The 24,007-nt window shown below is 62.5% G+C and overlaps 2 protein-coding genes across 4 annotated transcripts; one reads left to right on the top strand and one right to left on the bottom strand.

Annotated features, from left to right (window-relative positions):
* Positions 1 to 222: 222 nt before the first annotated feature.
* On the bottom strand, positions 223 to 11,143 carry LOC126050314 (phosphatidylinositol 3,4,5-trisphosphate 5-phosphatase 2-like). Of its 3 annotated transcripts, XM_049828052.1 has the most exons (28): positions 11,078 to 11,114; positions 10,841 to 11,005; positions 10,188 to 10,641; positions 8,917 to 8,980; positions 7,962 to 8,100; positions 7,724 to 7,874; positions 7,456 to 7,596; positions 7,225 to 7,312; positions 6,879 to 6,965; positions 6,487 to 6,594; positions 6,281 to 6,395; positions 5,979 to 6,085; positions 5,655 to 5,757; positions 5,037 to 5,233; positions 4,592 to 4,709; positions 4,383 to 4,506; positions 4,051 to 4,189; positions 3,838 to 3,937; positions 3,390 to 3,478; positions 3,104 to 3,185; positions 2,899 to 2,988; positions 2,678 to 2,794; positions 2,503 to 2,591; positions 2,214 to 2,301; positions 1,813 to 1,968; positions 1,553 to 1,634; positions 954 to 1,473; positions 223 to 665 (listed from the first exon to the last, which is right to left on the bottom strand). In XM_049828052.1, exons 3-28 carry the CDS (start codon positions 10,322 to 10,324, stop codon positions 441 to 443), a joined length of 3,456 nt encoding a protein of 1,151 aa, XP_049684009.1. In that variant the 5' UTR covers positions 10,325 to 10,641; positions 10,841 to 11,005; positions 11,078 to 11,114; the 3' UTR covers positions 223 to 440. The 3 variants fall into 3 exon arrangements, with proteins under 3 accessions (XP_049684009.1, XP_049684010.1, XP_049684011.1); XM_049828053.1 differs by lacking the exon at positions 10,841 to 11,005 and having other exon boundaries at positions 11,078 to 11,143; XM_049828054.1 differs by having other exon boundaries at positions 4,383 to 4,479; positions 10,841 to 11,122.
* A 3,755-nt stretch (positions 11,144 to 14,898) lies between these two features.
* ARR3 (arrestin 3) lies at positions 14,899 to 23,781 on the top strand. The gene is made up of 16 exons (XM_049828096.1): positions 14,899 to 14,994; positions 16,451 to 16,496; positions 17,058 to 17,088; positions 17,430 to 17,490; positions 17,876 to 17,920; positions 18,341 to 18,540; positions 18,651 to 18,710; positions 18,963 to 19,030; positions 19,301 to 19,436; positions 19,537 to 19,621; positions 19,747 to 19,819; positions 20,347 to 20,484; positions 20,997 to 21,080; positions 21,389 to 21,412; positions 21,515 to 21,574; positions 23,315 to 23,781. The coding sequence occupies exons 2-16, from the start codon at positions 16,480 to 16,482 to the stop codon at positions 23,433 to 23,435; spliced, it is 1,203 nt and encodes a 400-aa protein (XP_049684053.1). The 5' UTR covers positions 14,899 to 14,994; positions 16,451 to 16,479; the 3' UTR covers positions 23,436 to 23,781.
* Positions 23,782 to 24,007: the final 226 nt, after the last annotated feature.

Here is a 24,007-nt window from a genome sequence, read left to right as displayed (position 1 = left end):
AGCGTGCTCCTTCCATCGCTTTGGGGAGGGAGGACAGAAACAGGCAGCGAGACCTGGAAAGCGTCCATCCCGACGGCCACGGGAGCTTCCTGAGACTTTCCAACTGAGCCGTTTGCTGGTGAGGCCAGACAAGTTGGGAGCGTGGCAAATAGGTCCGACCCTGGGTCCCTGCCTGCCCAGTCCTCCTCAGCAGCTCTCTGCCTGCCCCGGGAGCTCCGTGGAGGAGAGCACACGTGGGTGCTGGGGCAGGGATAGATGCTCTAGGCGCTGGGTGCGAGGACTCACTGTGTTGCCCTCACCAAACTTGCCAGGGATGGGTCGGGCTGAGCACCCCGGCCGCTGAGAGGGAGCCGGGATCCTGCACGGCCCTGGGGCATCCAAGGAGATGTGGGGACTTGATATCCTCCTGCCCCTGCTCTGCTGCATCCCCACCCCGAGGCTCACCTTTCCTCCCCGCCGGAGCGTGGGGCTCTGCCAGGGACCCCGGGGCCACAGGAGCTGGCCCGCACGGTGCCCCCCTTTCTGAGCTCCGGGGCTTTGGGGTCCCTGAAGATCTCCAGGTGGTCCCAGCCACGCTCCTGCAGCCCTTCCTCGTCCTGCTGGAAGCCGATGTGGCTCAGGCACCCGCCGACTCTGCGGGACCCCTCACCCCTGTCGCAGGGCCACTGGGGAAAGAAGAACAAGGACATGGGCCAAAAAACGTCACACCAGGACCACGAAGTCCCCCCCCTTCACGTCCTCACCCTGCATGAATGGGGCACATTGCAGCTCCTCCACCCTCTACCGTATCCCTGCCTGCACCGTGGTGGCTCCATCAGGCAGAGAGCACTGCCGCGGGGATGGGACCCCACGTCTGCTGCTGGCTTTATGGCCAAAAGCAGGTCCTCTCCCCTCCCTGAGCTCCCCAAGCCCCTCGGTTGAGCTCCAGAGCCCCGCGGGGACCACAGCGGTACCTCTCCAGGGCGGCCGTGCTGGCGAGCATCCTGCGTGCATCTTGGCATCTCCCGGCAGGGCCGCGGGGGGGGCTCCAGGACGCTGTGGGTCTGGCGCAGGAGGGTATTTTGGATGTCCCCTCTGTGCTCGGGGGATGCCCTGTCCAGCTGGCTCAGGCAGGTGGCCATGTGCAGCGCCGTCAACGAGCAGTCTCCCGGTCCTGGCGTGTCCCTCGCCAAAACGGCCGATTTGGGTCTTTTCTGCCGGCCCACGCTGGGGGGGCTGAGCGGGCGCCCACGGGATGGTCCCCCTGACACACAGCGGGGCCGGCTGCCCCATCGCTCTTCCTCAGAGGGAGAAGGGACCCGCGCCCCGAGGGGACTGCGGTGCCGCTGGCCCCCGGCTGGGCTCTCCGCCTGCTTGTCGTGGGCTTCACCGGCACCGGGGGCCGGCACCCACGTATTGGGGACCCCCTCGAAGATGAAGTAGGCTGGGTTGGTGTAGCCGGCAGCTGAGTCTGGGAGGCTGCGGGGCCGGCTCCTGCAAAGCGCGGCGGGAGAGGGCTCAGCATCACCCCACGGCCGGGGCTCGTGGCGGGGGCTGAACCCAGCTGGGGTACCTGAGGCGCTGCAGAGGTGGCTTGGGGCACGTCGGGGTGTCTGCTGCCGGCTCGGCATCCTCCTCCTCGAAGCTGATCCACTCTGCAAAGGCATCGAAGTCTGGCCTCTCCCCACCAGGCACCGCACGGCCCCTGCCCGCAGCCAGGGTCCAGGAGGGCAGCGCGGGCATGGGCAGCTTTTGGCCGTGCCGTGCCCGAGCATCACCCTGAGCCCCCCTTGCCCAGCGCGATGGGAGGGTGCTGGTGTGCGGCTGCTTTACCGTAGAGCCTCTCGCGGGTGCTGCGCCTCTCCTTGGGGACCCGGACCTTCATCCAGCCGCGCATGGAGCCCGTCTCCTCGCCACGGTGGAAAAGAAAGGTCTCGAACTGCTGGGCCATGCTGCCGATCATCGACCTCATGGCGATGCAGCACTCGCCTGCAGGCACGGTGCACGCTGGTGTTAGCACCCCCCCCCCATACCCCGGACAGCTTGGGGGGGGCAGGTGAGCCCCCCTTATTCAGCAGCACCCGGGAGCGGGGTGGGTGCCAGGGTCCCTTCTGCCAAGCTCCAGCTGCAAAACCTTACACCCATCAGGCTGTATGTACCTGAGCCCTATGGGGGCTACGCTTGGCACCCCACATCCCACCACAGTAGCCCCCACGCCACCATCCCACACGCACCGTAGGACTCGCAGCTCTCCACGCCCTTGATGCTGAGGAGGAGGTGCTGGTCCCCCAGGTACTCCAGGTCCGGCAGGATGGGGTTCAGCTGCACGCAGAGAGAGGGGTGCTCGGGGGGGCTGCCACGGGGTAGGGTGGCACAGGGGCGGCTCTGTCCTGGAGGGGACGATGACAGCCCCCGGCACCCCTGGGGGCTCAGGGTACGGAGCCAGCGGGAGGGATGGGGAAGAGGAGGGAGAAGGATGCCCAGGGCATGGGGGGGGCCAGCATCTTCTCCCCCTCCCCATACCACAGGCAGATGCTTTGCGGACCAGCCCAACTTGAGGAAGCCGGGGATATCACAGCTCTGGGAAGTGTTCTCCCCGCTCCGCTGGGTCTCTGCCGGGGGAACAGCGGGGGTCACAGCTCCAGCCGGGGCTGGCTAGCCCCCACGGTGCACCCCTGGCACCCCGGGGCCACCTCACCTTCCAGGCAGTGGGAGTGAAATTCGATGTAGCACTTGCTGCGGCTGGCGGTTTTCACGATCACCTCGATGCTTTCCCACTCGATGCAGGCCAGGGGCTCGGGGCCGGATCCGGGAGCTGCAGGCAAGTACCGGCGGGTCAGCGTGTGCCGGCTGAGCACCCGTGGCCAGGGCTCACCCCAAACCTGGCACGGGGCGGGGTGGCAGACCCGAACCCCTTACCCTTCTTGGGCACAAACTGCGACGTCACTCCCACCTCGAAGGTGGCGAAGACGGGCGAGTGGTCGCTGGTCACGATGTCGTCGGTGCAACCTGGATGGTGGGAGGGGGCAGCTGGGTGATGGTCCCTGAGCCCCAGGGTCCCAGACAGCGCTGGCCACCCTGGGGTCGTCCCCCCCCCCCCCCCCAGCTCTGGGGTCTCACTCACCGTAGGAATTACAGACCACGTGGGTCTCTGGGTGCGACTTCCACAGGATGCGGTCGCACCACGAGGGGACATTGATCCTCACCTAAAAATGGGGAAAACAGCTGGCTTCAGTGCCCCATCAGGTCTGGCTCCCCCCGCCCAGCCCAGAAAAGCAACCCAGCACCCCAAAAAGTGAGCTGCCTCCCTCCCGGACCCCCTTTGGGAAGGGAACAGGCACCATTGGAGCCTGCCATCCCCGTTCCCCCGGCGATGTCCTGCAGCTCAGCTGGAGGCTCCGGGAACTCACCCCCGTGGGCTTGAACTTCTGCCACATGTAGCTGTCCCGGGAGCCCCGCTCGTACCGGTACGTGGGTGGGAAGGAGATGTCACCCTCACCTGGGAACCGAGACACGGAGGTGGCATAGGGACCAGCATCCCTGCCTGTCCCCACAGCTGCAACCAGCTGGGGAGAGGCCCCACGGGGTGTCACGGTCCCCATCCAGGGCTCACACGGATGGCTGGCACCCCTGACTGTCCCCCTGCTTCCACGCTTTTGGGATGCAGAGCCCAGGGACCTGCCCCGGGGGGGCTTGCGTGGTGCACGTCAAGGTCCCCCAGGGCTTTCGGCACCTCGCACAGGGCTGTGCCAGGACAGGGCACGACCGTGTGCCGGAGATGGCACAGGGAGAGGTCTGCGGGGACCCTGGGTGCTGCTGTCTTGGTGGGGGGAGCGGCGCTTTTGCCCCTGCACTCACTGAATCGCAGGAACACCTTGTTCTTCTCTCGCTCCAGGTTGAGCTGATCGACAGCCAGGAGGGCATCAAACTCCTTCTTGGTTATATGGGCAAGGATATCCTGCGCCGGGGGAGGAAATCGCAGTGAGCCCCGGCTTCTCTCACCCCTACGGCTGCACCGGCGCTGCTGCCGGTGTGCCGCGGTCCCCAGCCGCGATGCCTGCAGAATCCCACCTGCACGTCCATGTCCAGACGGTAGTTGAGGTCCCCGAACCAGAAGAGGTGGGTGAAGCGCAGGGTGAGGTCGAATGCCCCGAGCCGCTTGTCGCCCAGGACCAGGGAACGCAGGATGTCACTGTAGTTCTGGTTACGCCTGCGGTGGGGCAGGGGGGGGCACACAGCAGCACCGTGTGAGCCATCCCGGGGACTCCTCATCCTGCCCCTGCCAGGTGGGGACAGGAGGGGGACAGGGACAGCCCCACAGCCCCCCAGGGCTCCTCCAGCCCCCGGTGACACCCGCCTGCCCGGGGCAGCCCCATGTCCCCCCCACCAAGCCTCTCCATCACCTGTGGGTCTTCTCACTGCCAGAGGCCAGGTGGCAGTTGACGAAGCCAAAGGAGGTCCCATTGAAAAGGAAGGAGACACCCACGGCTCCCTTGTTCCCTGCAGGGATGTGCCAGGCACTGAGCTCTGGGGAGGGACCGGGAGGTGCTGGGATGGCCCCCAGGCTGTCCCCTCACACTGGGGCATCCCCCCCCCCCATCCCCATCCCTACCCAGTGTGTTGGCGATCCCAGTTTTCACGCTGGAGGTGTGGACGTGGCTGATGCGCCGTTCGTGCTCGGGCTTCACCAGCACCACGATCTTGATGCTCCAGAGGCATTGCAGGGCGACCTGCGGGGGGGGTGGAGGGGGTGTGAGTCTGCCTGCTCCCCCCACGGCCAAGCACGGTGGGGATGGAGAAGCAGCAAGGTCGGCCAACCCATCCCTGAACGGTGGCTCCTGGGGAGGGCGCTCCCTGCAGGGAGTCCCTGGGGCATAGGAGGTTCCCTGGGCTGCATTTGGGATGGGAGAAGACCCTGGGTTTGGGGGTAAGAGCCCTGGGGCGATGGCTGCTGGTCACCAGTTCCCTGAGACTGCCAGGGGATGTCTTCAGCCTGCTCAGCACCGGGTCCCTCCCCAGGCACGGCCGGAGGGGTCCAGGCTGCGCCCTGCCGTTACCACTCGGTAGTCGATGGCCATCAGGGTCTTCAGAGATGCGCGGAGGAACTCGACCCACTCGCGGTCACCCAGGGAGTTCTCCTGGGTGCCGATAACGTAGATGTCGTGGGGGATGCAGGCAGTGGTCTCGTCCTGCGTGCGCCCCAAGCCCCTCGAGGTCAGCCAGGAGGCGAGGGAGCGGGGCGGCGGCGTGCTGCCTGCGGGCAGGGGACAGGGGGTCACTGGGGGGGGACAGGACAGCATGCCAGGCTCCTCGAGCTCCTCTCTAACCCCAGACTTTATGCATCTCCAGGAGCTGCCGGGGATGGGAATCCTCGTGCCAGCCCTGTGGTTCACCCATGCACGTCCCAGGCTGATGCTGGGATTTACTGCTACTAGTCCAAACCCTCCCAGTACCCCAGCTTCTCCGTTTTCCTGACAGCCACCGGACGAGTGGATCACAACAGGACAGACCAACCTGAAAGCGGCCAGGTAGGAATCTTCTCCAGCCTCCTCCTCCCACCGAGGACCAGCTCGAACCTCAGGTTCCCTGGGGCAGCTCCCTGGAGCCCTCACCCCCCAAAACCCACCCGGGCTCATGAGGAGCCAGGACAGCCTCCCAGGACAACGCGACCTTACCCATGTTCCATGTCCCGACATACACTGAGATGAGGTCAGGCTCATCCAGGTTGGAGTGCTGGATCTTCATCAGCTGCAGCAGCTGGCAAAAGGCCTCTCGCTTCTGCGGGATGAGACCGGTGTCTTAGGGGTCCCAAAGGGGAGCCAGGAGCCACAGCACCCCAGAAGGTGCCGGTGGTGGGATCAGGGGGACATCACCCCCAGGGGTAGGAGAGAAGGCTTGCAGGGGTGGTCTCAACCCTGAGATCGCTTGTTTGCTGCATCACTACAAAACAGCTCTGTATTCCCCCAGGACGCCCAGTGAGCGCAGCCGGAGCCTCTTACCCGCGCGCTGGGGAAGACGAAATCCCTGCTCAGGCTCCTCTGCGGCTCCCGGTCGTACACCAGCCTCACCTTGCTCTGCATGCTCTGGTATTTGATCAGCTGCAGGACTGAACACAGGGCATGAGGGGGGCAACGGTGGCTCCCCACCTCCCACCGTGGGGGCAGCAGGTAGCGTGGGATGGGGGCTCGGGCTGCGACCGGGGGTCTGCAGCCCATCACCCTGGCATCAGGCCTGTGCCAGGGAATCCCACAGCCCTGCGGCACCCCATCGACGGCCGGTGGGGGGGTCATCAGCCCCTTACTTTTGTCATGAGGGATGATCTCCTCCGGGGACCCGCTGCCCTTTTTGGTGATGGCCACCGTGCCCGACTCCACGTCCACCGTCAGGGCTGCCCGCTGCGACTTGCCCACTTTTACCTGCAGACGGGGACGCGATTCCCGGGTTGGCTCACTCCTGCCCTGCCCGAGCAGCGACACCGGGACCCCCCATCGTGCCCCCTGCCCTCACCTCGAAGCTCTGCACGGCGAGGGGCTTGGCGGCTGGCGGGGGGGCTGCAGCCACGCTGGGCAGCGCCAGGTTGTGCCTCGACACTGTCTCCTGCAGCGACTTCAGCACCTGCAGGAGAGACGGGCACCGGTCTGGGGGCACTGGGCTAACTGGGAGCCCTGGGCACCCTGTGCCAGCCCATCCTGCCCCATGGGGCACCCTGGGGCTGTGCCACCGCCGGCAGCTTGTTTTGCTGGAGGGTTTAATTTAGGTGAGGGGTTTGCTGGAGCAGAGTGAGGGTCCCCAGCTCGGGGCACTGGCAGAACCGGGCAGTGGCTGCCATTAACAGGGGTCGTGCCTCTCCCTGCACCCAGCTGGGCTTCCCGGTGTCGGGGGGGGGGGGGGGCAGGCACCTTCTTTTCCAGCGAAGAGAGGAGATGGTTGACGGTAGATATCTTGTTGAGGAGCAGCTCAAGGTCTGGATCGCTGGTCAGGAGACCCTGAGGGGAAGGAGGGACATTTTTGGAGCAGCGCGGTGGCACCGGACCGGTGAATTCCTCCCTGCGGGTCCAGGCTGCACCCTGAGTGATGGGGGTCCCTGGGGTCTGGCAGGAGAAGCAGCTTCCCCTCCCACCTTTGGGTGCCGACAGGCACCGAAACTGCCCCCCCATCTCCCCTGCAGACCAGCTGCACCCACCCACGCATGCCAAAGCACTTGCAGGTGGCTGCGGGCTGCGACGGTGCTGGGGGGGGGCTCACCTGCTCCCTGGCCGGGCTGCGAGGGGACGCGGGGGAGTCGAACACCCTGGCCAGCGTCTCCAGACCCGCCAGCGTGAAGTCGATCTCACTGCGGAGGAGACGAGCGGGTGAGAGCTGGCACCGGCATCTCCCGAGCCTCGGTGGCGATGCTCGGCCACCGTGAAGGGGATGGGGAGAAGTTGGGGGGGTGTCCCTCCCCACTTCCATCGCCGCCGTTCCCAGGCCACTCACCTGTGCAGCGCCCGGCAGGCAGTGACGAGCGCGGTGCTGAGGTGACGCAGCTGCGGGTGCCCGTGGCGCAGTGCCTCCAGGTCCAGCTGCAGGTGGTGGTTCAGGTACTCGGCCATGAAACCCATGAAGTCGCTGGCCGGGCTGCAAGGTAGGATGGGCGTCTTTGGAAAAAATCCCCCCCATCACCCCCACCATCGTGAGGGAGGGGTGGCCGTGCCCACCCCGTCGCCTCCATCAGCCCCTGGGTGGGCATGGGGGGGTGCATTACCTGCTGTGGACCTGCTCCTGCAGCCTCTGGTGCAGTTGCTGTGAGATGTGGGTCCGGCCGGCGATGGGAGCGCTGACCCACGTGCCCGCCACGGTTCCACCGGCCAGAACCGCGCTCGCCGTCTGCCCGCCGCTTCGGCCATCCTCCCCGTCTGCGGGCAGAGGACAGCCTGCTCAGCGGGACCCCCTCCCTGGCTCACAGCCCTGCACGGCCCCCCGCCGCCCCCTCCCCAGCTCACCCGAGTCCTCGTCGGCCGCCTGCCTTGCCCGGTGCACGGGGTAGAGCAGGGGGGTCACCAGCCCGTTGTTGGGCTGCTGGTAGGCGCCGATCAGGTCGGGGAGGGTTCGGAAACATTTGGCCTGGATGCCCTGGATGGTCTGGGGAGGCAGAGAAGGGGAAGCACCGTCACATCCCCCCCATGGCTCCACTGGCTCCGTGTGCTGGGGCAGCAGCTCCCAGTGGGTTGCGGACCAGCCTGCTGTGTCGAGTGGGGTCTGTTCCCCAAAACTGTGCCCATGGTGAACTGGAAGTGCTCACCCCATGGGGAGCTCACCCCAGTGTCCCTGGCAGGGCAGCAGAGCAAGAGGAGGAGAGTGCAGACGTCCGCCTCGTGTGGCAGACAGGGATGTTCCCTAGGGATGCTCTTTTCAGAGGGCAAGAAAGGGCGGCTGCAGAGAGCTGGGTACCAGGAGAAACCATGAAGTGATGCCGAAGAGGGGAAGCGAGGCCAAACCAGCAGCCAGGACGGACATCACAGGGACAGACATTGCGAGGATCGGGCCTGCGTGGCCAAGCTGGGGCAGGGGACAGCGGCAGGAATAGGACAAGTGTTTTTCTGTGCCACCCAGGGCAGGCCGGTGACAGCCGTGGGGCCGTCGGGGAAAGCAGCCTTGCCAGGCAGCCCGGTGCTGCAGAGGTGGTTGCGAAGCTCTTGCATCCTGCAGAGCCAAGCGTTGCAGGCAGCTTATGCAAAAAAAGCAAACCGCACCGCTCGCTCGCAGCGCTGGCGTGCCGGGGAGGGCAAGCAGATGCCACGTCTCCGGCTGTTGCCCGGGGGGGGAGCCAGCACCCCGGTCCTTCTGCACCTGCATCCTGCCCGCGCCCCAGCTTGCAACCGATGGCCCCACACACACACCAGCACGGCACCCGGTGGCATTAGCCAGGGCAGGGAGGGCACCCATAGCTGCACCCACCTGGACGGAGAGCAACCCCTCGTCATCGGGAAGGATGCGGTAGGTGTGGACGTGCCGCTGGAACCTGGGGGAGAGCAGACCGTGGGCGTGTGGTAACGTTGAGGGGGGGTGCGTGGCACCCAGCCCTGATGCAAACACCCTCTGCAGAGAGAGGAACTGAGCTCTCATTTCTGGAAATAAAACCATCACCCTCAGCTCTGGGGCTGTACCCGTTTGCAGGGGGTGATGCGCAGCGTCCCGCTGCCTCCAAACAGCACCCTGCCTCCAGTGGGCACCGCCACGGCACGCCGGGGGCTCAGCCAAATCTCCGCCAGCATTTGCTTGGGGCACTTAGCCTGGCTCTGTGCTCCCCGTGGCTGCGACGGCACGGTCGGTCGTACTCACTCCGAGGCCACCGCGCATCCCTGCCCGTGCCACCGTCCCGTCTGATATCAGCCTGATCTCCGACTCCGTGCCGGGGCAGCTAACCGGCCGAAACCCCAACGTACCCCCCCACACACCTCCCCGCGCCCCTCGGCACCACGTGTTTGCAATTTGTCCCATCTACCGGGCCAGGCAAGGCGTAGGAAAGGGGGTGGCATCCTGCCAAACCCGCCGAGGCACCTCCCCGCTTGCGGACGTGTCGCTCGGCTGCAGGAAGGGGTGCAGGCAGCAAAAAAGGGGTGCAGGCAGCAAGGAAAGGGTGCAGGCAGCCCCAGAAGCATTCATTCTCCGGGGCTGTAAACCTGGTTCAAGGTGTGGGGATGGCAAGGGTGGTAGGGGATGCAGCCCCGAAATCCCGGCATCCGAGATGTTAACGGCGGGTGTCGCGGTCCGGATGCGGCCAAGTTGGGGGTTGGAGGGAGACGGGATGTTTGTTTTTTTGCAGAGGGAGGGTGACGCGAGTCAGCCTCTCCCGCTTCCACGCACGGGGCCGGGATGGCGGGCAGCCCGAAAGGGCTTGGCAAGCCCTGGATTTTGGGTTCTCCCTTCAGTAATCCCAGTGCTGGGCAGGGCTGCTGGCCCAGGCTTCTTCCTGCTCCCAAGGACGTGGAGTTTTGCCCTGGTCCGACTTGAGGATCACCCGAAAACCCCCATACCAGAGAGCTGGCACCCTGCGCACCCCGCCGGCATCCCTGCAGAAAGCTTTTCCACAAGGTTTTGGCAGCGCCAGCCCAAGGGGAAGTGCCAGGATTGCTGTTCCTGGAGCCCGGAGCAGGGAGAGGGACAGAGGGACCTCGGCAAGGGACAAGAAAGAGAAGCCGCGAGCAGAAGCCAGGCAGGTGACTCACAGGAGGCAGAGGGCATATGCCCCTGAGACCGACTCGCTGTCCCGCACGAGGAAGCAGCCATCCCGCCCGGCCTTGGCCAGCAGCTCCTCTGCCACCACCCGGCTGATGTCCCGGTGGTACCAGCTTGCTGCCGCCATCCTCCGAAGCAGCGAGACGCCGGCTGTGCTGCGTCCCCGTCCCAGCCCCGCATCGGGGCTCAGTGGCCGCCGCTGGCCATCGGCTGGCCCGCGGGGTCGGTTGGCGAAGGTAAAAGTGGGGGTGGCGTGGGGGGACCAGCCCCCCAGCACCCGAGTGAGTTGCTGGCTGGAGGTCCCAGTGGGTGATGGGCTGCCACCGAGGTGATGCTCATGGGGACGGGGTGCCTTGCGGCCAGGCAGCGTGGCAGGAGCAGGACCCGGGGAGCAGTTGGGAGAGGCTGGGGGTCCGGATGCTCCTCATCACGGGGGTCTCCAGCCTGCGGGATGCACGGGGGGGGCAGAGAGGAGCAGATCAGCGAACAAACCTTTCCCGCAGGGGGAATTACCCCATGCTGCCGCCCCAGCCTCCCCCGGGGGGGGCACCATTCTGCCCCGGTGCATGGTGAATACAGGCCATGCTGGCATCCCAGCAGCAGGCAGGACAGGGGGGGCCCAGACTTCACCCCCCACACTCACCGTCCCTCGCAGATGCAGCGCAGGGCTCCTGCGGGGTGCTGCGGGCAGCGAGCCAAGCTTTCGGGGTGCAGCCAAGCAGGAGCGGAGCCGCGATGCTACACCGGCCGCTCTTGGACTTTCTCCCGCGGGGCACGCCGGCAGCCCTGCCCGTTGGGGCGGCAGCAGCTGGGGGGGGGGGTCAGGCAGCACCCACACCAATGTCCCCCCCGGTTCTCCAGTCCCACCGGCCAGGCCTACCAGCTCAGCGTCCCGTGCCGCTCGCTCGACACCGCCGCTGCGGCCGCCGCGCTCTTCCTCCTTCTCTGTGCTCTGCTCTCCCCGCTGCCGGGACCAGCCTCCTCGCTCCTCCTCCAGCTCCAGCCCCGCGATGGGGGGAAGCCTGCAGCCACGCGGGGCTGAGCGTGGCAGGGTGCAGGCAGCAGCGGTCCTGGAGCAAGGGTTCTGTCTCCATCCCGCTCTCCCTTGCTCATCTTGCCCAGGGGCGATGGAGCGGGGAGAGCCCCGTCCCTCGGCTGGGATGATGGGAGAAGGGACCGCCAGCGGCGTGGGACAACCGCAAGCCCCTGAAATGTGTTTGGGGCAGCGGGCGGGCAGGCAGTCCGAGGGCAGCGACCGAGTTGCCCGCTCCCAGGGACCTTGCTGCCCACGTTGGGGCTGAGCTCTGCTGTTTTGCTGCCGGCTGCGTGCGGATGGAGATGCTGGCGGGCATCGGGCGGCCGAGCGAGCCAGGAGCCCACGATGGCATTCATGTCACCCCGTCTGTACGTGCCTTGCCCGCAGGCAGAAGGGAAGCGGGGTTCGGGGGCTCCTGGGAAGGGGTTTGGAAAGGAGGGAGGCTTTTCCTGGCAGGATGGGGCTGCAAATAGCAGCCCAGCTCCGGGGTGCAGACCTCGAGGTCTTGCTCCCTGTGGCAAGGAGCGAGTGGGCCATGTGCGTGCAGCTGGCTCGAGCTGCGAGCTGCGGTAGGGTGATTAGCACCAATTAATTACAGATGAGCAGCAGCCACCGTCTGCTGCCAGGGTGCCTGGGAGCACCAGGGCTGCTCCGGGGAAAGATGGGATAGCGGGTTCCTGCCAGAGGATGAGGAGGAGGAGGAGGAGAAGGTGGATGAGGAGGAGGATGAGGAGGACGAGGAGGAGGAGGAGGAGGAGAATGGAGTGCCGTGCCAAGCCGTGCTTCCAGCTATCTGCTGCCCTTGGCATCACGAGCTGACCCCTGCAGCCATGAGCCCAGCGCAAAGGGACCGTCCCCCACCACTGTCTGCGCAATCCCACCGGCGCAGATGTGCCAAAAGCCCCTGCCGAAGCTTCCTTCTGGGCTCCCGGTCTCGAGAGGAACCTGTGGCCAGGGTTGCCAAGAAGTCGGGCAGCCTGCTTGATTTTGGGCTGGCGGCTCCGGGCCTCAGGGCAGCGGTTGCATCTCTCACCAGCGCCCACCATGCGGACACGCAGCGATGGTGGGTCTGTGCAGGGACGGCAGCCGGGGACCCCCATCCTGCTGGAGATCCCTGTCCTGCCAGAGACCCGTTCCCACCGGTGCTGCTCCCTCCCGTTACTTAACAGCGCAGCAATAATTCCCAGCAGCCATGGAGGCGCCTGGCTTCAGATTAATGCCGTCCGCGCCGCTTAATCCGGATCAGAGGAGGAAGCCCTGGAGCTCTGAGGGGCTTTGAGAAATCAGCGGCGCCGGCTGCGGACGTTTATGTAAGGTGGCTGCGGTGCACGGTGCCGGAGGCTGAGCCGGGACGTTGCCAGATGCACCGGCACCCAGGGAGCTCTGCCAGCACCTGGGGATGGTTGAATTTTGGAAGGCAATGTGGGTTCACTGGTGCCAGCTTGCTGGGTAGCTCCGGCTCCACCCAGGATCCCTTCGGAGGGCAGACCCTGCGGGTGAGGGCACCGAAGCGGGAGGACGTGGGAAGCCCTGCGGCCATTCTCCGGCGAGGCAGGACACCGCAGGGCACTGTCCATCGGGGACCGGGGATGAAGCCGGACCTCCATGTGCTCCACCAGTGTCCTGCCCCACTGGAAGTGGCCGTTTGAGCTGTGCTTTACGCAGCGTGGGGACCTGGACGGACGGGTGGGATGAGGCGGATGAGAGGAGCCTTTGACCATTTATTAAACAGGAAAAAGGAAGAAGCCCTCTCTCATTTCCCTATTATTTTTAACACGGCTCTGCATCCCCCAGCTTCCTTCCCCGGTGCTAGGTTCGGAGCATAGCGTGAGCTCAGGAAAGGATGTGGTCTGTCCGTCTCACCACTGTTTTGGGGAGGGGAAATGTCTGTGTCCCCCCCCCCCGGGGAAGATCTCCGTGGCTGAGTCCACCCCAGTCAGGATTAAACCGTGCTGAAGCCACCCGTAATGAAATCTGCTCTCCATCCTCGCCACGCTCTGCGGAGCCGACAGCCACAACAGCTCTTGTGAATGGCACCAGTCTCAGGAGCCTTATTAAGAGCCTAATGAAGAGCCACAAACAGAGAGCTCAGGATTAGGTGCCTCGGGCATGGCACTGGGGGTGGCCGCTCCGCCGTCCCCCCCAGCCAGGCAGCGGGCATCCAGGTGGAGCTGCCTCCTCCTCCTCCTCCTCTTCTTCCACCCACCAGCGGGAAGGTCACAGTTCACGTGTCCCCCTGACCTTGGCAGAAATAGCACCCGCTAATCTGCAAACTAAGCAGCTCTCCTGTGTGCAATTAAAGAGATCACAAGTCCTGGCCCCGGGCAACGTGTGCTGACAGCTAAAGCCCCAGGCTGGTGGGGCTGGCGTGCTGTGGTGGCTCCCAGTGGCTCATGATGGTTCCCAGTGGTTCATGATGGCTCCTGGTGGCCCACGGGGCCAGGGGCACCTGTGGGCTGTGTTTGGGAGGAGTTGGTACCCAGGTGATAAAGGTGGAGCTGATCCAAGGTGGTGGGATGAGGTTGCTGGCAGCTCTGGGGTGGAGGCACAGCAGCGAGCAGGGACATCCTGACCAAGTGCGTGCTCAAAGCAAAGGGTCTGGCCAAGCAAGCAAGAGCTTGATGGATTCTGGAGGTGAGGAAGATGAGTGGGGCCGTGCTGGAGCAGTCTGCAGGCTGTCCTGGGCTGTCCCTGGGGTCTGTGCCCTGTCTCTAGGGCCAAACCAGGGGCAGCATCCTGTGAGCATCCCACAGCCATCCCTGCGGGAGGGGGATCCCGTGTGCCGGCTGCGACCGAGGAAGCGCTTCTTTCCTGGCCAGCCGTAAGGCAAATCCACTCTGCGCTTTCAACAGTTTTCTATATGCAGCAGCAAACTGTGAATTAATGATGTGCTAATCAGGTCAGGTGAGGCCAGCCTGCGGTGTTATGAAATGTCGTGGGGCTGAGCAGATTGCCCGGCGGTGCTGGGGCACAGTGGCAGGACCATGTCCCACCACCAAGGGGTGGCTGGCCCTCCCCTGCTGCTTCGGGGGGAGCGAAGCCCAGCGTGGGAGCTGCTGCTGCAGCCCCGAGCCTCGCATCTGCCTTCGCCCCATCACCTTGTACATCAGCGGGCCCCATGGCAAGGGTGTCCTGTGTGCCCCGGACCACAGCAGGTCACCTCTAGGTGACCGGCCACATGGACATGTTGGCCATGCAGGAAGATGCCTACACCTCCTGTCCATCTGTTAGCCATCCAGCAAAGTGCGTAAGGGAGGGATAAAACCCGGCAGGTCCCTCCTGCCCGTCTGCCATCTCCATCCACCTTCGTGCCCAGGGCTGGCCCAGCTCCACTTGCCATGGGAGCAGTTGTAGAGAGCATCACTGGGAATTTGCGTCCCTGCCTGCACCCCTGCCCACCGGGAGCAGAGCTTCCACCTCAATTACCATCACTTTACTCCTAAACCCGCTTTGCCAATCTCCGTAAGCTGCTTTCTCAGGGCTCTGGCAGCAGCCGTATTTATAGCCCACTCTTACTCATGAAGCGTCTTCCCCAATTAATAAACTAATAGGATTCTTCCCAAAAGTACCTCTTTCATGGTGCACACACACACAAACACACATGCACCCCCCCCCTGCCCCGTGGAGATCAGATGCCAGGGGAGGGACCGCCGGGGGGTATAAGAGGCTGCAGGACTGGGAGCAGCCCGTAGTGACTGGGTGGCGGTGGGACGTGCTGGGAGGGGAAGAGGAGAGCATCCGTCTGTCCATCCACCCGCTAGGTGAGTGCTGCCTGCTCTGCTGCCTGGGCCCTGCCAGTGCTTTGGGGCACGGATTCTGCTGGTTTGTAAAACACTTGGGGCAGGGACGTTGGTGTTGGACTGTGGCTGGAAGGAGGGTGGTTTGGGGCTGAAAGGGGAAAAAGGTGGCCAAAAGGGTTTCTGTGTGGTCAAGTCAGTGGGCACGGGTGGAGGGGTCAGGTAGCAGCATGGGAGAGCTTAGCCAAGCCAGGAGGGGTCCAAGTCCCCTCTCTGGAGCTTGGGAGATGTAGAGGAGGAGTTCAGCTCTTCTCTCCTCCACCTTTCATCGCCTCGTCCCCAATTCCTGGGCTCTGGAGAGGGCCAAGTCTGCAGCACCGCTCTGCTCCCACTCCCTTTGCACCTTCTCTTGCTGCTGCCCAAGAAACTCTGCGGGCAAGGATGCTCAAGCTTCACATCCCGTGGCACCTGAGGGAAGCAAAGATCCTGTGTTTGGGGCTAATGCCTTGTTTTCCTGTGGAGAGGAAGATCATCTCCTCCCCCCAATATCAATTTCCTCCTTCTCCCCAGCATCCCTGCGGTTGCATAAAGAGGCAACTCTGCCCACACGCCCCTGGGGCTTAAAATCCTACCTGGCCTTAAGCTCTGCTAATTTCAGAGCTGTCTAACTTTAAGAAGCTGAGCTCATCCCATCTAATCTCCTGGTGAAATCAGCTGGTGATCAGTGCGATATTTACGGTTTAATTCTGGATGCCAGGCTTGAGCAAGCAAAACGCAGGCAGCGCAGTCGGGCAGGGCTGGGCAGCCCTGGCCAGGCTCCCGGTGTGAAGACAGAGCTGCCAGCGCTGCCCTCCCAGCGCCGGCTCAGGGACGGGGACAGAGGGGCCGTGGGTCGGGGCCGTGCACCCCAAGACCCCCCTACCCACGGGGTGGTTAAGCTGCCCTCGACCTTTCTGCCTGCGGTTTCCTCGCTCTCCTGTGAGTGACAGGACAAAATGAGTCCCATTCCTGCCGTTAAGTCATGACAGCCAATTTCACGCAGACAAGAAAAATTCATAAAATTGAAACTCCGTAAGCCCTTGTCTTCATTTTCTTGCCTTTCCCAGCCTTGAACTTGTTCCCTTGGGAGTCACCCCTGTGCTTCCTATTTTCTGAAGTGTGCCTGCCTGGGGCATCGCTCTCCCTTTTTCTCTTCCACCTCCTCTTCACCACCTTTTTGGCTGGGAGCAAGGGGCTTGCATGGCTCGCCTGCCCCAACGGGTCTCCAGATGCTACCATGTGCCTTGTGTGCCGCCCTGAAGCTGGGCAGCCCCAGCTGAATCCCGAGCGGCCGAGCTCTGCAAAGGCAAAATGCCCAGCAGTGCCGCAGCCCTGCAGTTCGTTGGGACGTGAACAATTTTGTCCCGCTGGCTGGCAATGGCCGGCGGCTGCTCCTTCCCCGCTGCCTTGCCCAGCGTGCCCCCTCCATCTCTCCCTCCAGATCCCTGCCTGCGCAGCCGCTGACTTAAAATGGCAGAAGGAGCAAAGTAAGTGGCTCTATTTTATTTTTTTTTAAGTTGGGATGGAGCAGGGTGCTGCAGGGTAGGAGTGGGGGAGACCCAGTGCCCTGACCCTGGATGGGGTGAGAAAGCGAGCCCCCCCACCCACTGCCCCTGCGTGCAGGTATGCGAGCTCACTGTAGCAAGACAGACCGAGCTGTCGTGGGGTCATTGAAGAACCTTCTCTTTTCTTCTGCTTGTTGGTGCTTTCTCACTTGCCCTTAAGACACAGCCGGCTAATGCACCCCTCCTCGATTTGTCACACGCTGAGCTCAGGAGCATGACATCCCCTGGGGCAGTGAGACCCGGGGGTGGGTGGGTGGTTTTGGGTTCCAAATTTGCAGGACACCGAATTCCCCAAGGCCAGGCCATCCTGTGCACGCTCTGGCGTAGCTCTTGGAGATGCAGCATGTTTGCAGGGAAGCCCTCACCTCCTTGCCCCACGGAGATGAACGGCCACCCCCTCCCTCCCCACCCTGGGAGCGGGCTGTGCCGCATCCAGCCTGGTCCAGGGCATTCCCAACGCGTCTGCCTGTGTTTCCTTCACAGGGTGTTCAAGAAGACCAGTCCCAACAGCAAGGTGAGTCCACGCACGCAGAGACGGGACCGCGTGCCCACGTGCAGGCTGTGCTGGGGCTCCTCCGGGGTGACTCTGCCCACGGGACAGGACACAGGCTGGCCCTTCCTTTTGAGATCTGGTGGATTCCTGCTAAACCCGCCACGATGCCACCGCGGGGCTTGCTTTTCAAAGTAGAAATTAAAAAAACAAAACTATACGAACCCTTAAATGCAATGTCTGGTCCGACAGGCTAACGGGGTTAATGAGCCCCACAACACAACTCGGGGCTTGAAAATTTTGGGCAATTTAACGGCAAACACTAACTTGTTTCCTTCTTTCCTTTCACCGTGTGCTGCCTCCAGCTATCCATCTACTTGGGGAAGAGAGACTTTGTGGATCACGTGGAGTCAGTGGACTCCGTAGGTGAGTGGGGCCATGCCCGTGATGGAGGGGGAGGCACAGGGAGCGAGCGGCCGGAGAGACAAGTCCCTTTGCTGGTGGCTGCTCATCTCTGCTTCCCTCCAGAGCAGGAGGAGCAAGGGCAGCTCCGGAGGAGCAAACGTCCCGTTTTCTTGCAAATACCCTTACAGAAAAACGGTGGGGGAAGGAACAAAGTCCCTTTGCAAAACAACTCGGCCAAGCTGCTGGTGGAGATGCTGGAGGAGGCATCGCCGTCCCCCTGACTGGCAGCTTCCCTCAGTCACCTTCCCAGCTGATGAGCAGATTATTTGAATTTAAAAAGCTCTGTGTTTTTGCAATGATATTCCTGGGCAGCTGAGCTCACCCTCCCTTCTTTGTTTATTTGCAGATGGCATCTGCCTGATCGACCCAGAGTACCTAAAGGACAGAAAAGGTATTAATGCAGAAAACCCCACGTTATAAGAGGAAGGGATGGAAACCAGTGCAAAGCTCACCAGAAACCTGGGACTGTAGTCAGGTTAAAGATGCAATGGGTCGTCTACAGCTGCTTGTATGTCAGGGCCACGGCAGCTGACCTGGAGGAGAAGGCTGCCTCTTTCTTCTCATCTCTTCTGCCTGGGGCACCAGCTCTGAAGCTACATGTGCCTTGCAGAAAGATATGATGAATCTTGTTCACTTTATATTTAGTGTTTGAGGTCCAGGTCCTGATAACAGAGTCGTATTTCTGCTGAAGAGTTATTACAGTAGTTTTTCTTTCTTTCCTCTTTATTCAACCCCTTTTCCCCACCCCGTGCCTTCCCTTTATCTCGCCTTTCCCCTAATCCTGCTCCTCTCCATTTCCGTCTGGCTTCAGTGTACGTGACACTGACTTGCGCGTTTCGCTACGGCCGAGATGACCTCGACGTTATCGGGTTGACCTTCAGGAAGGACCTCTATGTCCTGACCACCCAGATCTTCCCACCGGTGCCAGACCAGACACCCAAAACCCTCACTCCTTTGCAGGAGAAGCTGATGAAGAAGCTTGGGGAGAATGCCTACCCCTTCACCTTCGAGGTAAGGGCTGCTCAGCCCTTCCTGACCACACACCTCCGTGGTGTGCACCAGGGCTCATCTCTGGGCATGCTCTTCATTTACTTTTTTCTCTCTTTCCCTGTTCTGCCCAGATTGCCACCAACCTGCCCTGTTCGGTCACCCTCCAGCCAGGACCAGACGATGTGGGAAAGGTGAGCTGCTGTCCCCGACCTGTGTCCCCCAGACCCATTCCCTCCTGGCAGGGGGTTAAGTTGTGGGGTGCCAAAAATGAGAGCTGCTTCTCTTTCATGGGGATCTGGCCCATGGGTTGAGGGTTGGGGAGGAAGGATGGCTGGAGTCGGGACCGGGATCTCCGTGGATACGGTGGAGGAAGGAGAGGAACGAACCTAAACCTCAGGCAGCTCTGAGCCCCTCCTGCTTAGTGACCACATGTGTCTTCCCAGGCCTGCGGCGTGGACTTCGAGGTCAAAGGATTTTGTGCTGAAAATCTGGAGGAGAAAATTCACAAGAGGTATTTGAAGGGGATCCCTTTCCTTCCCCATGGCCAGCTCAGGGGTCGGGCTGAGGACCTGCTTTCAGCCTGTGCCACACTTGGATCGGGTACTTTGCCCAAAGGAGGGGCAGTGATCCCCGTGTCAGAGCCCACCATGTCCTAAGAGCAGGCTGCAGCTTGCGTCCTTTGGCTAGAGACCTTGTGATGTCCCCGAAGACAGCCGACGTGTCCCCCTCGAAGGTTGTGTTGACACGTCCCTACTGGGGGTGACCGCTTGTCACCCCACAGGAACTCGGTGCGCCTCATCATCCGCAAGATCCAGTTTGCACCCCTGGTGACGGGGCCAGCCCCAAAGTCGGAGACCACCCGGCAGTTCATGATGTCCGACAAGCCCCTGCACCTTGAAGCCTCCCTGGATAAGGAGGTCAGTACAGGAGCCGTCCCCTGGCTTGTGCCACCACCTGCGTCCCCAGAGACGGGGACCAGGATGCCCAGTCATGTCACTGAGCCTCTTCCCACTGCAGATATACTACCACGGAGACCCCATCAATGTGACCGTCAACATCAACAACACCACCAACAAGATTGTGAAAAAAATTAAGCTCTCAGGTGAGAGGAGGCAGGAGGGGCATGTCCAGGCACCCGCCGCATCCCAGTCTCCCTGTCGGAGATGGGGATTGTGCGCCCGTGCCTCTGCCGTGTCACCAACGCTGCTCTCTCTTGTCCCTTCTCAGTTGATCAGATCACAGATGTGGTCCTCTATTCGCTGGATAAATACACGAAGACCGTGTGCACCGAGGAGATAAAGTAAGTAAAAAGGGACTGGGGGTGGCATGGCATCGTGGCCAGAAGGAGGAAGAGAAAGGAGGGGCGAGGGGAGAGTGATGGGGAGAAGAAAGACAGTTTTACACCAGGCAGCAAAAATATCAGGGTTAGAAGAGCAGGTGCAGAGGAAGCAGAGGAGAGGGAAGGCTGTGGACACTGTGCCCCCCCCCCAGCACAAGCCGGTGTCGGCTGGGGAGGTCCCTGGGGGAACGTGCGCAGCTGCCCCCCGGCTGCTTTGTCTCCTTACTTTGCATCTCTGAGGCCAGCTGCAGCCTCTGCGCCCCTGAGAACCAGGCAGGCTGCAGCAGAGGCGAGGGGTAGGAAAAAGAAGTGGTTGTATAAGGGAACGAAAGGAGGAAACAGACCCAGGCAGCTGCGTGGGGAGGGCAGGGTAGGGGGGGGGTCTGGCTCTGCCTACGTGCCTGGTGCGACGCGGAACATCCTCAGTGGGTGATGAGCACCCACCAGGCTGGTGTTGGCTCTGAGCTCTCCTCTCCCACCCCTTCCAGCGAGAACGTGGCAGCCAACTCCACCTTCTCCAAAACGTACTCCATCACCCCCACGCTCTCGGCCAACCGTGAGAAGCGAGGCCTTGCTCTCGACGGCAAGCTCAAGCACGAGGACACCAACCTGGCTTCCACCACCATGTAAGAGCCAGGCGGGCTCCCCCGCTCCCCGCCACGGCCGGACCCATGCCTTCCCCCCTCTCTGGCTGCTTCTCACTGCTCAGGGTGCTCTGGGCTCCCACCAAGGTTCCCCCCCCCCACCTCCTGTGCCTGAGCCCACCCCGTCCAGCTGGAAAATGTGGGGATTTTGTGACATGGCCACAGACCCACCTCTCCACCCCGTAAGAGAGCCATAGCCTCCCAGTCCCAGTCCAAAGCCCCTGTATGCCTCTGCAGAACTGCATTGGGTCTCATCTCGTGAGTAAATCCCAGCTCAGACAGCTCAAGTGGCCTCCAGCTCTGTGGCTTCAGCCAAATGACCTGCCCTCCCCTCTCTTTTTACTGCCACGTTGTGTTGTCCTTTCCTGCTAAAACCCAGTGCACCCCACACAAAATGGGGCACGGAGACAGCCCCGGGAGCTGCCATGTGGGGAGCGGACGGGGTCTGCGAGCAGCAGTGCCCACCTCACCGCTCCACTCCGCCTTTCTCCTAGCCTGAGACCCGGCATGGACAAGGAGGTGCTGGGCATCCTGGTGTCCTACAAAGTGAAGGTCAACCTGGTGGTGTCCCGAGGAGGGTGAGGCTCTGCGGCCGCGGGGGGTAGGGACCATCCCCTTGGGCTGTTCTGTGGGATCCTGTACCACCGGGCAGATGACGAAGGCACTCATGCCGTGGATCCCCTTGTCCCTGCCCTGCTCCCCTGGGCCACGGGGCAGCCAGACGCTGGGCTCCTAGCCATGGATCCGTGCTCCCTGACCCTCATCCCCATCGCCGCTGCCCTTCAACCCTATTATAAATAATTTTCTACCTTATTATAAAGCAAAGTCTAACACCTCCCCTCCTCTGCACTGGCTGATTTCTGTCCCTTCTCTCCCACTGCTGCAGCATCCTGGGGGATCTCACTGCCAGGTAAGGGAGGAGCTGCCTGCAGGACCCAGTGCAGCATAGTGCCCAGTGCCCACCCAGTGCGGTGCTGGGCGGGTTTATTGAAAGAAGTGGTTTTCCTTCCAGCGACGTTGGAGTCGAGCTGCCTGTCATCCTGATGCACCCGAAGCCTGCGGATGGTAAGTAGTGCCTGGGATGCTGCCAGAAGACCCAGGAGGAAGAGGCAGTCCCTGTTCAGAGGGGAACCTGTAAAAGCACCGCTGATGCAGGTGCAAAGGGACCCTTTGCACCCTTTGCCTCCGTGTAAAGGGCCCTGCTCTGCCCCAGCATCCCCGGCTGTGGGACAGGCAGAGCTGCTCCGGCTGCACGGCAGCCACCCTCTCCCTGGGACCAGTGTGGGAGCAGCTCTTCTCCCCGTGGCACCTTGGGGGCCGCCCATCCCAATGTCTCTCTTTCCAGAAAAACACTTGAGCATTAAGTTAGTTGAAATGCCCTTTCTCTATTAACCTGCATGTGTGTCTCTCTCAATCCTTGCCTCCCTGTGCTTTGCTTATCAATGGACTACAGATAAGCCAAGGTAAAGAGATGTTTCCTTATACCTCAGGCCAGTATTTCCTCTAACACATAAACCACACAGATCCATCACAGATGGATGTGATGCCCCATTCCAGCTTGAGATTACATCCTTGGATTAAATCATCCAGGCCTCAAAGTCCTGAGCCCCTGCGTCACAGCAGACAGCATGACACCCTCCATGGTGGCACAGGCAGCAGGAGCTTTGTCACAGGCTGGGAGGATTCAAATGCTGGGCTCGGCACATGTTCTGCCGATTTCCAGGGCTTATTTTACAACTCCGCTTGCTGCAAACACAGCAGCCTCTCCTGCTGCAAGCCCAGACCTCGCCTTGTCCCTCGGAAGCGGCCAGCAGTGCTCCATCTCCCAGTCGCGAGTGCCACCGCTGCACATAACGTCCCCTACGGCCTTGGTCCCCATCTGCCCCACGCTGAGGCCCCTCGGCTGCTGGAAGCGGCGCTGGTCACAGCCCCGTGCCCCTGCACGCTCCCTGTTGCCAGAGCCCTCTTCTCCTCCCACCACATGAGCTTATTCCAAGCTGAAGCCACAGCTGGGGTTGCTTCCCTCTGGGAAGCTGCAGCGTGCCAAACCCATTCCTGGCAGCTGTGCCTGGCAGCCACGGCCGCCAACCAGCCCCACAGCCGGCCCTGGCTTGCAAAGACCCAAAAGGCTGTTTTTGTGTCTGGTTACACCCTGCCACGGGATGCGAGCGCTGGGATTTGGAGCCTGGAAACTTGGGCTGCAACTGCAAGGCTTTCACACCAAAGCCTATCAGTTTCCCAGCCCAGCGAGGATATTTAAACTTCCAGAGGAGGAAATCTCTTGGCCTGTCCCCACCATCGCTCCCTGTAGGTTTTGCCAAGTCTTTTCACATTCGCAAGCTTTTGGAATTGGTTTTGCTGACTCTTTTTTTTCCGTTTTCTTCCCCCACTTTTCATTTTGCGGCTCTCCCTTGATGTCATCTGCCGCTTGCCTTTCGCAAGAAGGTAACTAATCTCTTTGTCTCCACTTTAATTTCTTTTCCTTCCCTTTTTTCCCTTGACAATGCAAAACAGCGTCTTTAAAAAAAACGCCAGAAGTTGCAGTTGCTCTCGCCCAGCTCCTCCGGTCACGCACACTCGCAGCCGAGCCAGCGATGTCCTGGATTTGTGTGCTTGGCTCAGGCTGTGGCTCGCAGTGACCCCACGCTACCTGACTGCTCCCTGTGCTGTGGGGTGACGGGGCCAGGGCCAGCACCAGCAGGATTTGCGCGCTGGCCCCTAGTTTGGGGAGGTTAGCAGGGATTTCGCCCTTTTCTTTGCGGTGCATCCCGGGCAGCCAGACCGTGGGCTCCCCGTGGCCACCTTTCCCCAGCTCACCACACTTTGCTCTCCCTTCCAGTGAGGAGGACATTGTCATCGAGGAATTCGCTCGCCAGAAACTCAAGGGGGAGAAAGACGACGAGGAGGAGGAGGCCAACAAAGAGGAAAGCTAACCTGGCTGCCTGTTCGCACGGACGGCCACCGGGTCCCAGGCGGCCTGGTTTGGGACGTAGATGCCCGTAGCGCGTTCCCCGCTGTACCGCACGCGGTGCAGACACCTCAGCCCTCTACGCGCGGTGCGATGTATTCCCTTAGGGTACACCTTCCTCCCCCCCTCCCCGGGTTCCTCCTCGCACCGACTCCAAGACCCCGGTTGCGGCGGAAAGCCCGACAGCCTGCAGGACGGTGCTCCCACCTCCTCGCACCCAGCGAGGGGACGGGGAGGGCACCGTCGGCGGCGTGTTTGTCGTTTGCCTGCGTTACGCGATACTCTGTGACACCGTTATCAATAAACCCGCCCCAGCGGGCCCGGTGCAGGCTTCCGTGTCGTGGTACCGGGGAGCGAGGCCCATCCCGGGGCCGCGGGAGAGCCCGAAGCGGTGCTTCAGGCTGCCGCGGGCCTCGGCGGGAAGGCGAGGGGCTGCAAAACCCGGCGGCCGCCGCTCCCGGGCGGGATCCGCGGTACAGGCCGCAGCGCCTGCCGCCACCGGAGACCGGCCCGCTGCCATGGCAACCGCCCGCCCTA

Source organism: Accipiter gentilis, chromosome 24 (assembly GCF_929443795.1).
Source record: "Accipiter gentilis chromosome 24, bAccGen1.1, whole genome shotgun sequence".
NCBI classification, from domain to species: domain Eukaryota; kingdom Metazoa; phylum Chordata; class Aves; order Accipitriformes; family Accipitridae; genus Astur; species Astur gentilis.
Note: the sequence above shows the minus strand (reverse complement) of the source record. Positions and strands in the feature narration are given on the sequence as shown.